Genomic DNA, 16,816 nt, shown 5'->3' on the forward strand with positions numbered 1-16,816 from the left:
ATACAGTTGTTTTTAATTAGTCACATTTTGATCATGTTTTTTTCTCTATCATTTCTTACCCGTCCATCCCACTCCTTTGGTCTGTGGTGTGTATTTAACTATATAGTGAACATTGAATACATAATTTTATAATATTGACTTGTAGAAAGCAATGCAATTAGAAAATGGCTTGTTGAGAACAGTTTATTTTTTTTATTATTTTTTGGTGATAAGATAGGTGGGAGCAATTATCTCCTCTTCCTTTTAATCTAATGATTTCCATTGGCTACATATCAGTATCTCCTGGGGAGCTTTTATAAATCACTACTTCACTGCTAACCCCACCCCTCATCCCCAGATTGTGATTATAGTGTGCAGTCAGGATTGGGAACCAAGACTATTCATGAATGAAGGGTTGGAAGAGGCATATTACAACAATTGGTGCTTCTTACTCCTCATGAAAATAAAATGTCCCATTGGTTAAAGAACAACTGTCATTTTAAGTGAAGTATTCTTTTAATGCAAGGAAATGTGCCAGAAATTTCATAATGCCCTAGACAGAATGTCCCCGCTTAGTTAGAAATCCTAGCATGGTACCTTCATGTTAGATCTCTAGTACAGTTTTGCAACTTACTGAGGTTATGTTGGCTATTTTAACAACCACATTATCTTGTGTTTTTGTCAGATTTCATGTTTGTTGTGTTTAATAAGAAGGTAGTTCAGACCTCAGCATCTATAATGTAAGTCATTAAAAACCACTTTTTAGCATTTACCTGAGGTATATGGAGATGTTTTTATTTTGTGGTACATTTAATGTCATTGTTTTGAAATGCTTTTCACTATTTTTCCTTACTTAGATTAACAACCTTCAATACAAATTTAGAAGCAAAGTGGGGATTTATATTGACTTTAATTTGGGTGAATAAAATCATCCTTGACCTCATTATTGATTTGATATTATTTACTTTCACATGTAAAATTGTTTGTCTTAGACCTCAGGAGTGCTAAAGTGACATGTTCATTAAATATTAAGCATCTACTATGTTTAATTTTGACCTGTATTTCTTACTATATTTAAAGGATGAAGGTTGTGAATTTGAAAGCTAGTATTTCTAGGCAATTTACGTTTTGTTAAAGAAATCATTTATTTTTAAAAATGATTTTTTTAGTATAGATTATAAAAAAAAGAGGGAAACTTGAAGTAATCCTAAGTGTTTCTATCGGGACAAATCATCCATTTTCTCAGAAACCAATCTTACTTTCCAGTTTGGAATCTGATCAGTTTCATTGTTTTTTGACCCACCTAGTTCCATTGGTTTGATGTGAGAAACCAAAAGTAAAGGATTTCCTGAGAGGTCTTCCTTATCTTCTAATGTAACTGACATTTTACCTGGAAAAAGAATGGAATTCCTTTTAGAGTAAGTTCTAGGGAAGATAAATATTGAATTAAATGACTGATAATGCTAGTAGCTTGAGCTGAATTTGATCATATTGATGAAAGATTATACATTTGTGATAGATTTTATATGATTTAAATACTGTATGATATGGTTTAAATACTGTGCTTATCTATATAAAGGAAATTTTAATTTTTTTATCAATTTTTTTTTAACATTTATTCACTTTTTGAGAGACAGAGTACGAGCGGGGAAGGACAGAGAGATGAGGGAGACACAGAATCCGAAGCAGGCTCCAGGCTCTGAGCTGTTAGCACAGAGCCTAACGTGAAGCTCAAACTCAGGAATAGTGAGATCATGACCTGAGCCAGAGTCAGACGCTTAACCGACTGAGCCACCCAGATGCCCCCAAATTTAATTTCTTCCGCTCCATTGACGTGGTTTATTTTGAACTTCCACTAGTTTTGTTTGCTAATTTTGTAAGTTTCTAGAGATGATTGTGCTTCATTTTCAAATTAAATTACATTTTTAAAATAAAGATGTTCTTTAATTTTGTATTTTAGGTACTTTAACATAATAGGGACTTGATAAATGATACTAGCAATGTAAAACAGAGGTCCTGTAATGAGATAATCTGAAAATCTTGTTTATTTGGCATATTTGGTCAGATAGCTAAAATGTATATGTATCTTTTATAATTAGCTGGTTGGTACACACTAAACTTTCCAGAAATTAATCTAAGCTATGCTTAAGTAGACCAAAGAATGTGTCATATCAAAGAACCATGCCAACCTTGAAAAATGAAAATGGTGCCTTAATCTTCCTGGTTTCATGAGTTGGGTGTTTTCATAAAATGAGGCACAGGCTACTTTTTAATGTTTTTTGTTTTTTCAGAGAGAGCAAGCTGGGGAGAGTGGGTGGCAGAGGGGGAGATGGAGAGAGAGAATCTCAAGCAGGCTCCCCACTCAGTATGGAGTGTTGGGTTCTATCCCATGACTCCAAGATCATGGCCCAAGCCTAAATCGAGTCACCAACTGAACGACCCAGGCGCCCCTAGTTTGCTAGTCTGTTATCTGATTTAGGACCTAGTTTTATGTTTGTTGAAAACAGCGTGGAGCTGAAAATATTGGTAGGCGTGATAAAGAAAAGCTTCTCTTCCCAACTTCTTCGGGCTATTTTTTTTCTTAGGTTGATCATTCCTAGCATAATTCCAAAATTGTATGTAGGGACCCCATACCCTGGAGATTGTAAACTGAGACTCTTAAGTCATCACTCCTGATGCATTTGTATCAAGTTAAGAGGAGAGAAATAGAGTGGAAATTTGGTCACTGAAAGAATGTGATTCAGCAGTAATAGTAGGCCAAAGGTATTCTGAAGTTGAGGATGATTATAACTTCCAGAACATGAAGCCTCTTATTAGAGTTTGTATTTGAGTCCTTTGCCAAGGCTCAGTCAGGCTACCTGCTGCCTAACAGGAACTAGATCCTCTGTTCTTACCACTTGCATGAGGTTGATCCCAACAGTGGAAAAGGCACATTCTTTTTCTTCCCTTCTTCAATTTACCATATGCCAATAAAAATTGTGCTGGCTCCCCAAAGAGAAACCAGAAGACATTATAAATGAATCAGACCAAAAGTAAAGGAGGGCTTTCTAAGCCTTAAAAAAGACTATTTGATTGCATTAAGAACTTTAATCAAAACCTTTTTCATCACTGTTTGATTACATTGAAAACTTTTGAATTCTGTAGATCAAATAAAACTAGCCAAAATTTTAAGGCAAAAGAGATCACGCAGTTTCTAAGACCTCAGTTGACATAATTTGTAAAAGTGAATAAACATATAGAAAATTGTTCCATAGCATTAGTAATTAAAAAAATGCAAATTAAAAGTTATCAATCACATACACCATTATAGTTAGTTAAGTAAAGTACACTTCTTTTGGAAAGCATTTTTTTTTTTTTTTTTTAAGCACTGTTTCAAAGTAATCATAGCCCTCCTGACCGGTAATTGAACTTCTGATAGTCTATTCTAAAGTGATAATGTTAGGTATTGATTATAGCATCATTTCTCTTAGGGGGCAAAGACAAACTGTATATGCACTCAGATATTATGGAACCATTAAGTAACATTTAATCCTGAATTATAATTAATTCTGGGTATAATTTAAAGATAATTTTTAAAGTAAACAAAATGCTAATGTGCTTGTAATTTTATAATTCAAAAAGTTTAAAGAACAACAACCAGAGACATTGTAGATGATGTGTTAGGAAGGGGCTGAAAAGTAAGGAGACCAGTTAAGAGCTTAATATTCCATGTGATAGGTGAAGTTCTACATGGTGATAATGAGAATAGAACGGGAAAATTTATGAAACATGTCAGTAGTTTTTTTAAGGACTTAGTGACTGATGAAAGGTCAAGGATATCTCACATGTTTAATGTTTAAGTTTATTTAAATGATTGGAAATACAGTGATAGTAAGGTGTAGGCAGTTTGTAGGATGATCAGTTCTGAATGAGGGAAGAGAGAGAGTATGGTTTTAGAATTGGAGGGTTTGAGATACCTGAAACATACAACGTTCAGAAATAATTATGGGCCATCTGCTTACGAGTGACAATGGGGAATTTGGAGCCATGGGGGTACCTGAATGGGTTAGAAAGAGATCCTGTTAAGTGGAGATTAAACACACACACACACACACACACACGCACGCACGCACGCACGCACGCGCGCGCGCGCGGCGCGCGCGACAGGGTGGGGGGGGTGGCTCAGAGAAGAGAGGGGCAAAAATAGTGGAGATTTAGCACCCACATCTTCATTACACCAACCTCTGGTTAAAATCAAGGCCTTTCAGAAGTTGAGTCATTTACTTACCATTAACCAATATTTAAAGCATTTAAATGCCAAAGAGTGCAGGGTGATTAAATGGATAAAATAATGTTATTGCTCTTTTTTTTTAATTTATTTATTTTGAGAGAGACAGAGTGTGAGCAGGGGAGGGACAGAAAGAGGGGGAGAATCACAAGCAGGCTGGGCTTTTACAGCACAGGGCTCGAACTCAGGAAAGTGAGATCATGACCTTAGCCAAAATTAAGAGTCAGATGCCTTAACCTACTGGCCACCCAGCTGCCCCCAGTGTTATTGCTCTTTAACTTGACAGTGGCTTTAACTTTACAATACCAAATTGCTGAATTTGGTATAGTATCAGCAATGTAAAAGGGAGTATGTTAAGTGAAGTGCATTTTTTACCAAATGATTTATTATTGAGCTTTACACACAAAGTTCAGATAACCCAAATTAACCTAACTTCAATTTCTGTCATTGTACCATCCTTTCTCATTTGCTATCTTTATTCTACCACTTACCATTTTCTTTTGGGTGTTAAATTTATTCATGATGCCCTCCTTTCTGCAGTTACAAAGCATGTAGCTCAGTGTGTTGTACATGATATACACAGACAGTAGGTATTAGAAATTTTGAATTGAACAACTCTGCCCTTAAAAATAGCATCTGTAAGACTTTCACTATGGGAGAAATCTCATTACTGCCATTGATTTCCCCTCTTTCCCTGGTGATATATTCAGCTTCCACAGACAGTGAGCAAATTCTATGTAAATAGTGTTGGCTTAACAACACAGCAAGTCAAGAATCTTGTTTTAATATCTAAATCATTTAATCATAAATCATATAAACTATCAAGTCTATTTTTGTTTCATTTTTTTGTTAAAGGGAGCTGTTCTTCTAAACAAGTAATGAAAGAAGTTATTATTTCCTAGTATTTTAGTGCTGTTATTGATAAATTTAGAAAAATGGGAACGTTAATATAGAGCAGAAAGTTCTGTCTTGTTTGGAGCTGTGGGGAAACAACAGTGGAGTAATATATTTGATTTTTTTTTCTCTTGCCACCCTTAAAAAATTAAAACCTAAAATGTTTTCAAAGCCCAATCCATTTTTCACAAAACATCAGGCATGCTTAAGGAGCAGTTGGCATTAGCAGTTAATGTCATTTTAATGTGTTTTTTTTTTTTCAGTATTTTACGGATTTAAAAAGTGGAGGTATTTAATCTTTCTAAATTTTTTACCTTGTGCAAAATACTGTAACAAGTCAGTTGTTTTTCTCAACCATAATATTCCAGGCTATGTTTATCATATGGACTCAGAAATCCTATACTGTTATAGTTTGTTAGGTAAAAACAACAAAAGAATGCTACTTTTTCTTTTTTACCTTCGGTGGTCTCTGGAGCTGTACTTTGGCTCAGCGTTGCCAGGCACCTGCCATTTGCATCTTCCTCTGTTAATTGGGTGGCAGGTTCATACTGCAGGATCGCATCCAAATCATGGAAGAACTTCATAGTTTTAGAGCTGTCTCCAGAGTTATGGGCATATTTAACTGTTCTGTATTCATATTTGAGATTTTTGTACTTTGCCCGGCACTGTTTCCAATCTCTGTATACTCCTAGTGCTTGCAGCCTTTTAGCAATGTAAATAAATATTCCTTTATTTCTCAGTGTTCCATAAAGTTGTTTTCGTATATTTTTTTCTGCCCAGACACTTAGCAAAGCTTTAACCTCTTCTTCAGTCCAGTGCTTTCCTGCTCCACTCTCCATGTTGAAAGTGACCTGGAAATGATTCACTATTTCTAGCCAAGGTTTTGTTTCCTAGGAAACCAGACGGCTGGTTGTCAATAAGCTCCAAAGAGCTGAAAAGATCTAGTTTAACTGGTTCAAGCTGCCTGAGGGGAGTAACTTGAGAAACTGCCAAATACGCAGGCTTTGTGATTAAAGAAGCCTGGACCTAAATGATGCCTAACGTTTTTCATTTCAGACTTAAGGGGAAATTACCCTGGAGACAAAAGGGAAGGAAAACCATTTTTTTGTTTATTTCTTTTCTTACATAATACTCTGGTTTACTAAATGGTTGTTGATTTTTAAAAAATAATTTTAGAAGTGGTTGGCAGAGGTTCTTTCTGCCCCAAGATTTATGGCAAACGTTATTTTTTTTCCCCTCTGCCATGAATCATTTAGTCTTCTAGCATAGGTTAACCTTGAAGACCACATCATTTCAGTAAAGAAATCCTAAGTCATAAGTGATCCAGTCTTATAGGGTGTATAGAGTTATGCATATATATTTAACGTATTGGTAGTATTTAATGCATTGATAATTTAGTAAAATTTTAATTTTAAATATTTAGATTTTTACTTTGCAGGTACACTTAATGTTGTACTTTTTTTCTTATTAAAATGCTAAACAGGGATGCCTGGGCTGCTCAGTCCACTGAGCGTCCAACTCTTGATTTTGGCTCATGATCTGATCTAACCCCAAGTCGGGCTCTGTGCTGACAACATGGAGGCCTGCTTGGGATTCTCTCCCTCTCTCTCTGTCCCTCCTCTACTAGCTCACCTGCTCACTTTCTCTCTCTCTCTCTCTCAAAATAAATAAACTTTAAAAAAATGCTTAAACAACTATAATATATAATTTTGAAAAATATTATTTTAGCCATTATTTTAGCCAAATAAGTCAATGTATTAATTGACTTAGTTATTAATGTACATATACATATATGATAGAAATTTACCTTTTATTTCTACCCTGTTATACATTCTTTGGAACAAAAATTTGTTAAAACACATCTAGTATTTATAGAGCTACTAAAATTGTGGAGCATTTGGAATCTTTATTTTATTACTCCGTAGTGGTACAGATCCTCTTAGTCTTAAGGTGTGTTATAACTACCTCCGGCCCAGCTTTTGGCTTTTTTCTTTATTTCATCATCTAGAAATATTAACGCAGAGATGAAACACAAAGTTCCTGATTAGCTTAGCATTTTTAGAAGCAGCATTTTTTTTTTTTTGTAATAACTAAAGTGACAGATATTTGTTGGGGAAGAAAAGTGGTAAGTGCAGAAAAACAAAGCAAAAACCTCAAAAAAAAAAAAAAAGAATTTTGTTCTTGATTCTAGTACCCACAACTAAGCATTTTACCTAACAATTTATTTGGAGATATCCATTTATATCTACATACTCAATTTAGAGGTCATGTAGTACAGGGGTTAGAAGCTCAAGTTCTGGAGTCAGATTGTGTTCTCATCCTGGCTGTGCTGCCACTTTCCATGCAACATCGGGCAAGTTACTTAACTTCCATTTCTTTAGTGTCCTTATTTGTAAAATGGGAATGATAATCATGATAATCATAGTATTTAGTTCATAGGATTGTTGTGAGAGCCTAATAAATTAGGTCGTTCCTATAAATTTTAGGACAGTGCCTGACATATTAGTTAGAACTCAGACAATATCATCTATCTGGTCACCATCATCGTGAGTAGAAGGGGCACTGGTACTGGTAGCATGTAATGTATTGTCAGTCCCTGAATGCTCTTGAGAAAAGTATGCTTCATAAAGAAGCTTATCAATGAGGTAAATTTAAATTTAACAGTTGATGCCTTTTTGTATTCACAGGGGTCAGGAGAGTGCTGGTATTGTGACCAGTGATGGGAATTCAGTACCAACATTCAAAACACACAAGGTATATTTGAACATTAAAAAATGTTGATAATAAAGATAACAATAACCAGATGATAACTAGTATGTTGGTGGGGGAAGGAAATTTGAACAAATAATTTGCATATAAAAGTCATCCACCGGATCAGCCTTTCCATTTGTCCAATTAGGGTCCATTTCTGTGTGATAGTTTGCTTGACTGACTCACAGAAACAGGTCATATATTTAAGTATTTTAACATGCTTTGGGTTTTTAAAATGCATTTGATTTAGTTTATTTGACAAAATTTACTATTTAGTACATCTTCAGTGTTTTAATGGAAAGTAGCTCATAAAACAAGCACTCAACATTGTGAATGTATTAAATGCCATTGAATTGTTTACCTTAAAATGGTTAATTTTGTTATGTGAACTTCACCTCAATTTTTAAAAATTTTTTTTTGTTTATTTATTTTTAAGAGAGAGAGGGAGAGAGAGTGCAAGGAGGGGAGGAGCAGAGAGAGAGAGAGGGAGACACAGAATCCAAAGCAGGCTCCAGCCTCTGAGCTGTCAGCACAGAGCCTGATGCGGGACTGGAATTCACGAACCAGGGCTGGAACTCATGAACCGTGAAATCATGAGCTGAAGTCGGATGCTTAACCAACTGAGCCACCCACGTACCCCTCAAATTTTTTTCTAAAAAGATATTTCATGGTTCTTACAATTAGGTTAGTCTTTAAGATTAGAATTCTGGAGCACATAGGATAAAAGCCTTTACTCACTAGGGCCACAAGTCTGGTTTTTTTTTTCTAAGATGAGCTTCTACTTTGACTTTACAAGGGAATGGGTCTTGTAAATCATGTCTTTACTCAAGACAATTTGAAGAAATTATATATTTCAAACCTTGGAATTGGACACACGAGGTACGCCACTACAGGAAACTGTGAATTAGAAAACTGTCAGCCCTTTGTTGTTGAAACACTTCATGGGAAGATAGCTGTGGCACATAACGGCGAATTGGTAAATGCTACTCAATTAAGGAAAAAGGTAAGTGTTTTTAATGCTTTTTTTCATTATTAGGATAAATTAATGAAATGAAGTTATTGGGGATCTTGGTGCAGGATATTTTCTAATTGTTGCCACCTGTTATCTAACTGCAAAGGACAACTGTATTAGAATTACCTGGAGTATTTGTTATAATTGCAGATTCTAAGATTGAGCCCCAGAATCTGCAGCAGGAGGGTGGTCAGTCTGCATTTTAATGTACTTCTAAGGTGATTCTGATGGTACTGCTTTAGAATAGAGATGTGAAAAAGTTGATTTATGGTTGTTGTGAGAAACAGAGAAATTAGGGTTTTATGGGCTGTTCCTATCCCTTCAGCCTTGTCCTTATGTTCAAAGCATAAAAAGAAAATAGAATATAAACTGGATAACAAATACAAGGGAAAGTGATTTGGAAACAATTACAGGAAACCACTTGGGGAAAAGGCAAAGAATTTACTTATGTTCATTTTCGTTTATAGCATGGTATTTAGAGCATTCTGTGTTAATTTATGCCTATGCTTTTATCCATCATTAGTTTATCTTCCTTTTTTTTTTTTAATTCCTTAGTATCTTTATATTCCTGATAGCTTATTTATCCATTCTTGCCATTCATTTATTGATGCCACGTTTCTTCAGTATATTGGATTATAATAATCTTGATCTGGTAACCTTGGAAAGAAAACCCTCAGGTGGCATTCAGTAACAGGATGATTATACACACACACATGCACACAGTTATTTCCTTAGCATTCTAGAACAAGGCATTTTACATGGGATGAATAGTGACAGGAGTCAAATGATGATGAATTTTGGTGGGTTGAAAATATCTAGAACCATGCTTCCATACCACTCACTGTCCTTTTATTTTCAATTCTAGCTTTGTTTTGTTCTCTTTTTAGGCACTGGTATTATAATGATAATATGTTTTTCTGCCCCTAAGTGAAAAAAGAATTTTTTAATTCACACAATCAAAAAAAGTATAAATACGAAGTAAAAATTACTAAGAAAAACTCACCACTTAGTGATAACCACCAAAATTCAATTCCATGCAATACCTAGCTCATTTCTAGACACAACCACTTTCCAGAGTCTGGATTTCACCTCTACACATTTAGCTGCCTACTGAAAATGTTCTATAGTATCAGTTTAAACTCAACCTGTACAGGTCATTGGTGGTGTTCTTGTCCTGGTCACACTGGCTCAGAACCTTATAATCTTCATGAGTGTGCTCAACCAATTTTTATTACATCTTCTACATTTAATTTTTCCATATAGTTAATTCCTTTCTTCTATTCTGTCAGCAATAATCGGTGGGGATGGGTAGCCCACCAGCACTATCACTAACAAACCTGGATTGAGCGGCCCCAACTGTAGTATGCCACTCTTATGGGAATGTATCCTATTAGTTAGGATTGTCAAGGGCTGAAAAAGTTAGAATCACAGTTCTAAGTTCTTGTGCCTTCTCCACTCTCCCCCACCTTGACTGCAGGTTTATATTCCTTCAAACTTAGTTTTCAAAAGCTATTCTATATGCTTCCTAGAGCACTTTTTTTTTCTTGCTTAAAAACCTTCAGAGACTTCCTATTGCTTTCAGCAGTGGTTCTCCATTATTATATACATGTGTCATTAGTAGAATGCAGGATTTTCATAACTGAAAATTCACACAATGCCTGATCTCTTTCCATTATGGTGGGCTACTGGGTGAGGGGTGAGGTGGAGCTTCCCCTCTAATGATTACACTTTTCTCCATTCTAAATAGCTTCTGCGGCATGGTATTGGTTTGTCAACAAGTTCTGATAGTGAAATGATTACCCAGTTACTGGCATATACACCTCCTCAGGAACAAGATGGCACCCCAGACTGGGTAGCAAGGTAATTGTAAAACTAGGCTAAGCTCACAGCTCTGCTACGAGAGCTCTGTGTTGCACAGCTTATGTCTTGTGTTTATAACTGAAATTATTCAATTATTTAATTAATTCCAGGATTAAAAACTTAATGAAGGAAGCACCTACAGCATATTCCCTGCTTATAATGCACAGAGATGTTATTTATGCCGTGCGAGATCCTTATGGAAATCGCCCTCTATGCATTGGACGTCTTATTCCTGTATCTGATATAAATGATAAAGGTAATGCACTTCAGAAGAAATACAATTTCATAATGCTTTTCCAAGTTCTTGTCCTACTATTGGTACACCCTCAAATCTTTAGGTATAGGAAGCTTATGAATGAGAAGGAACTAGATAAAAAGAAAAAAAATGATGTAGTACTTCGTTGGTTTTTTTTGTTTTTTTTTTTTTTAATGTTTATTCTTGAGAGAGAGGGAGACAGAGCATGAGCGGGAGAGAGGGGAGAGCAGAAAGAGAGAGACACACACAGAATCTGAAGCAGGCTCCAGGCTCTGAGCTGTCATCACAGAGTTCAGCGTGGGGCTTGAACTCATGAGCCTGAGAGCATGACCTGAGCCATAGTCAGATGCTTATTTATCTATTTGGTGTTTAACTGTTCTCTTGAAATAGGTAGCCTCTTGTAAAATTTCTTGAATCCATTAACTGAATTGTCTTGTGATTTACAGAGAAAAAAGCTTCAGAAACAGAAGGATGGGTGGTGTCTTCAGAATCATGTAGTTTTTTATCAATTGGCGCAAGGTAAGTTTTGTTTCACTCAGCATATTCACTTTTTCCACATCAGTAAAAAGTTTTTTGTTACGTGAAAGTTTTCTTTCTGATGGCTGCTAGACCTATCTATAAATGAATGCAGTTTCTTTTGTACATTTTACTCAGCACTGGCACTGACTTTAATATTCCAGTAATACCTTCTAATTTTGAAACTGGCATCTTGCTTTCAAAATACTATGAGACTTATTTTAGAAAGGAAGAATCTCCTCAACAAGGAATAGTTATGATCGAAAAATTTAAGCCAGGATAAAAATGTTCTCTTTAACCTCTGTTCTTCCAAAACTGAGTAAAATTTATGGCTTTTATTTTATTTTATTTTTTTTTTAATTTTTTTTTTTTTTCAACATTTATTTATTTTTGGGAGAGAGACAGAGCATGAACGGGGGAGGGGCAGAGAGAGAGGGAGACACAGAATCGGAAACAGGCTCCAGGCTCCGAGCCATCAGCCCAGAGCCTGACGCGGGGCTTGAACTCACGGACTGCGAGATCGTGACCTGGCTGAAGTCGGACGCTCAACCGACTGCGCCACCCAGGCGCCCCTATGGCTTTTATTTTTTAAAATAAAAATTAGAATTTAGGGATAAGATAGAAGTATTAAATTTTTTTAATTTATTTTATTTTTTTATTATTTTTTTTATTTTGAGAGAGCAGGGGGAGTATAGCGAGAAGGAGAGACAGAACTCTAAGCAGGCGCTGCACCATTAGCTCAGAGCTTGATGCAGGGCTCAAACTCATGAAATGTGAGATCATGACCTGAGCTGAGATCAAGAGTCAGACACTTAAGTGACTGTGCCATCCAGGCACCGCAAGATACAAGTATTAGATTTACTGCTGGAAGAATATTAATTTTTTATTTTTTAAGCCATCTCTATATTAAACTGAACCACTTTTCCTTTATAAGGGAAGGGACTCTTTGTGTACTTTACAATAGATGTTATTATCAGTCTTAAGGACTGTTTATTTAAAGTCTTCTTTCTTTAACATTGTTTCCCAAGATATTACCGTGAAGTCTTGCCTGGAGAAATTGTGGAAATAACCAAACGTAGTGTCCAAACTCTTGATATTATACCAAGGTCTGAAGGAAACCCGATGGCATTTTGTATCTTTGAATATGTTTATTTTGCAAGACCAGATAGTATATTTGAAGGTAAATAAAATATCTTTAACTTTTTACTTAAGTTTCTTATTTATCTCACTGAAACATGGCAGTTCTTGGTTCAAAGGCTTACCTGGCTCTTTGGAGGCACATTGTTAGATGCTGTGGATATGAGACTGAACCTACAAGTCATAATATCACTATTTTTCCCTTTCATGCTGGACCTTGTTTTCCTTTTAGGAGTAAGGATTATGATTTTCAGATATGTAATAAGGCCAAATTTTTTTTAAATAGTGAATTCCCCAGTTTATATTTTCTGCTTTAGTTGTTTTATATGCTTTACTTTTTGTACTCCATGTATAGAGTTCTAACAAGCTAGTTTTCTTAGAATAATAATGAAATGCTAAGTAAAAATAATCTATTTTTTTTCTCAAACATTCCAGACCAAATGGTTTACACAGTAAGATACCGTTGTGGTCAGCAGCTGGCAATTGAGGCACCAGTGGATGCAGATTTGGTTAGCACTGTTCCGGAATCTGCTACACCCGCTGCTCTTGGTTATGCAGGAAAGGTATTTCTCTTGACATGCAGTGAAATGCTCTTATAGCACTGAAATCAGAAACCCTTGTATATAAAGAGAAACTTACCAGTATATTACAAGGAAAAAGAAAATGTTGGATCCTTTACAACAAGAGTTATTTTTCAACCTTTTCATTCAATGGCACTGTTTTAGTGGAATCCACCCCAAGATTCACCTAAAGATGAGCAGAATGATCCACTTCACTTAAAAAGACAACATCATTGGGGCACTCGGGTGGCATAGTTGGTTAAGTGTCTGACTCTTGATTTTGGCTCAGGTCATGATCTCATCATGGTTCGTGAGTTTGAGCCCCACATCAGGCTCTGTGCTGATGGCGTGGAGTCTGCTTGGGATTTTGTCTCTCCCTCTCTCTCTTCCCCTCCCCTGCTTGTGCTCTCTTTCAAAATAAATAAATAAACTTAAAAAAAAAAAGATAACATCATGAATACCTATAGAATTTAGTGGTAATATTTACTTATTACTAAAACTTATTTCTTGAAGCACCCTCCGTCACAAACCACTGGTTTATTTGTTCTCTATTTAGTATGGGTGATCACAAAGCCGTTTATGTTCATTTTGTGTAATGTTTTTAGTACTGTGCTTCGTTTCATTTTCCATAACCAGATAGATTTATATGACTATGGTGATCCTGGGGTGTCCTCATCTGCATTCACTATGTTGAAAGTTTTATGTTTTCAAAAGAAATGATATGCGCACATTTTGTTTTTTAAAATTTTTTTTTAATGTTTATTTTTTTGAGAGAGAGAGAGAGAGAGAGCGTGCGCGCGCAAATGGGGGAGGGGCAGAGAGTGAAGGAGACACAGAATCCAAAGCAGGCTCCAGGCTCTTGAGCTGTCAGCACAGAGCCTGACACGGGGCTCGAACCCACGAACCGTGAGATACGACCTGAGCCGAAGTCGGACACTTAACCGAGTGAGCCACCCAGGCGCCCCAATATGCACATATTTTAGATTAGTATTACCTTGAAAGATGGATAAATCACCTCCTGTCCCTCAAAAAGCATTCTTTGCATACTGGGTTTTGTTTTTTATTTTTTTAATGTTTATTTTCTTTTTGGGAGAGAGAAAGAGCACAAGCTGGGGAGGGGCGGGGGGAAAGAGAGAGAAAGAGAAATCCCACGTGGGCTCTGTGCTTACAGCAAACTTTGAGATCATTATTTTGAGCCAAAATCAGGACTCAGATGCCTGACCGACTAAGCCACCCACGTACTCCTGCATACCAGTTTTAATTCATTTCTTGCTGATAGTTTTTAATTGCTGTGAATTTTTTTGTCAGTGATTTATTGTCCTGTCTGCACACACTTACTGTTCCTTTCCAAGACAGGGAAGTAATATTTAAGAGAGAAACATTACAACTTCTGACAAATTCAATTGGTTTTCCCAATGAGTATATTACTTTGAACGAGTTTACTTTTTGTCTTTTTTTCCCCTACAATTTAAATAGTGAAGAAAAATTGTAATCTATTGATGGAGAGTTCAGAATAGCAATTTCAAATGTTTTCATACATATTATAATGGAAGAATGACCTAGAGAAAATAAGAATCTAGAGTTCTCTGTATGTTGCTGTTCATTGTCCTTTTATTTCTTGTCAGTGTGGGCTTCCATATGTGGAGGTGCTATGTAAAAACCGGTATGTAGGAAGAACATTTATTCAGCCAAACATGCGGTTGAGACAACTTGGTGTTGCAAAAAAATTTGGAGTATTGTCGGACAACTTTAAAGGCAAAAGAATCGTTCTTGTAGATGATTCAATTGTGAGAGGCAATACCATCTCACCTATAATCAAATTGCTCAAAGAATCTGGTGCGAAAGAGGTAAGTATTATTAAAACATACCCTAAAGTACCGATAATTAATAGTACGATACTGGCATAAAAATTGCAATTTAGTACAGCGAATGAAAATGGATAGTTCAATAAAATAAATTGTCATCTTTCAAATGAGTTGGTTTAGGAATAACTATGCAGCAACTTGGAAAACATATAATAGCCACTCTTAAACTGCATACTAACTATAATCCTTAATAGACTAAAAACCTCAATATAAGGTTAATTTTAAAAACTCACAAAGCCACACAATAAAATGTTTGTTTAATTTTTAGAGTACTTCTCTTTTTGAAGATGTAGAACAAATCCTACTGTAATAGATTTGCCACATTGGGTTATATTTTAAATCTCAAAGCTTATTCTAACTCTAAATATCTTAGTAATTCGAAATACAGAAGTGAGGTGTCATTTACAACTAATAGTTAAGTGGATTCAATAATAAAATCTCTTGTAGGAGAAAGTGGCATGGAAAGCAGTGGCAGTCTCTCTAGAAAGCTTTGAAAATAATTGTGATTATGATTTTCCAGCTTTTTATGGCTGTTAGAATTATGATAATCTCTTCAGAATTCCTTGAAAAGTTTGTAATTAAAAACAAAGAGGTGTAAAGTAAATTCACCATTTGTTACGGTAGTGAAAAAGAATACACAACAGCTTATGTATCTACCAGTAGGAAGTGTATCTACCTAAGTATGATGAAATATGTTGTAGCCACTAAAAACTGTAATTATGAAGACTACGTAATATGGGAAAATCTTTGCTTTATAAGAAAGGTAAAATAATTGTGGGTGCCAATTATGGCCATGTAAATGTACCTTACAAAAGGCAGAAAAGTAATAATAGAGAAAAAAAGCTCCTAATAGTAGTTAAGGTTTTTGTTATATCCTGTAGACCATTTTTTGCTTTCTGAAATGGTAAAATAAGAGGTAGGCACAAGTGGCATTCAAGAGAAAATGAAGGTGGTCCTAGGAATATAAAGTCATTAAATGGGAAATAGAAGAAAGAAATGTTCTCATTGATAGATGGTAAAAGGAAACAATAGGCAACTCAGTAAAAAGAATCTTTTACAAGTGGCTGACATTTTGAAATCTTTGTCCAGATGCTTTGGAGTTTAGAGCAGGGCTGCTCCAGAAGGGTTATAAATGTTAGAATAATATGTGAAATGATTTCTTTCCAAGGTACACATTCGAGTAGCTTCACCGCCAATTAGATACCCATGCTTTATGGGAATAAACATACCAACAAAAGAAGAGCTTATTGCCAATAAACCTGAATTTGAACATCTTGCAAAATATCTGGGTAGGTATTAAAATTTCTCTAAACATTTTTTTTTTTAACAGAGAAAATCCAAAGCCTGTCAGTCTTTATACTTGTAATAAAAACAATATCCAGCATTTGTTAAAAATAGATGATTTTATAACATGTTAAGCAGATACTGAATAGTATTCTGAATAGAGTGCCTGGTGTGTATACACACCATGGTAAGTGCTATATTGGAGACCTAGGCCAAGGTGAGATCAGGTGAAAAGGAAGAAAGGCTTTCTAGGTAGAGGGAACTGCAGGCATATCAGTTAAAGCCTCCCAAAGATCAGATCTGAAGAAAAACAAAAACAATTTTACCACAGATTATAATAGAATAATTTAGATGTGGGTACAAATCAAAAAGTGAAAAGCTAATGTAGGGTTATCTTTAATAATGAGGACAGCAGACTTGGAGATTAGCTTATCC

General features: G+C 35.5%; 2 protein-coding genes across 9 annotated transcripts in view; one reads left to right on the plus strand and one right to left on the minus strand.

The window, feature by feature from the left end:
• Positions 1-5,994, minus strand: part of PAICS (phosphoribosylaminoimidazole carboxylase and phosphoribosylaminoimidazolesuccinocarboxamide synthase) — a 47,985-nt gene extending 41,991 nt beyond the window's left edge. For 6 of the 8 annotated variants that reach the window (XM_086704991.1, XM_086704989.1, XM_086704988.1 and 3 more), the window contains exons 1-2: positions 5,598-5,994; positions 1,283-1,369 (exon numbers count right to left, since the gene is read on the minus strand). In XM_086704991.1, the coding sequence (XP_086561117.1) occupies positions 1,283-1,369; positions 5,598-5,979 (469 nt within the window). In that variant the 5' untranslated portion in view covers positions 5,980-5,994. The remainder of the gene's footprint in view (positions 1-1,282; positions 1,370-5,597) is intronic. The other 2 variants (XM_086704992.1, XM_086704990.1) reach the window with 1 other exon arrangement.
• The window catches only part of PPAT (phosphoribosyl pyrophosphate amidotransferase), a 35,527-nt gene that overhangs the window by 15,406 nt on the left and 3,305 nt on the right, over positions 1-16,816 (plus strand). Inside the window, exons 2-10 of the mRNA XM_025921895.2 lie at positions 7,828-7,894; positions 8,688-8,894; positions 10,651-10,763; positions 10,874-11,019; positions 11,466-11,538; positions 12,564-12,715; positions 13,108-13,235; positions 14,858-15,079; positions 16,266-16,386. Coding sequence (XP_025777680.1) covers positions 7,828-7,894; positions 8,688-8,894; positions 10,651-10,763; positions 10,874-11,019; positions 11,466-11,538; positions 12,564-12,715; positions 13,108-13,235; positions 14,858-15,079; positions 16,266-16,386 — 1,229 coding nt within the window. The remainder of the gene's footprint in view (positions 1-7,827; positions 7,895-8,687; positions 8,895-10,650; positions 10,764-10,873; positions 11,020-11,465; positions 11,539-12,563; positions 12,716-13,107; positions 13,236-14,857; positions 15,080-16,265; positions 16,387-16,816) is intronic.

This window comes from Puma concolor, chromosome B1 (assembly GCF_028749965.1).
Source record: "Puma concolor isolate L17-30 chromosome B1, mPumCon1.1.hap2, whole genome shotgun sequence".
NCBI classification, from domain to species: Eukaryota; Metazoa; Chordata; class Mammalia; order Carnivora; family Felidae; genus Puma; species Puma concolor.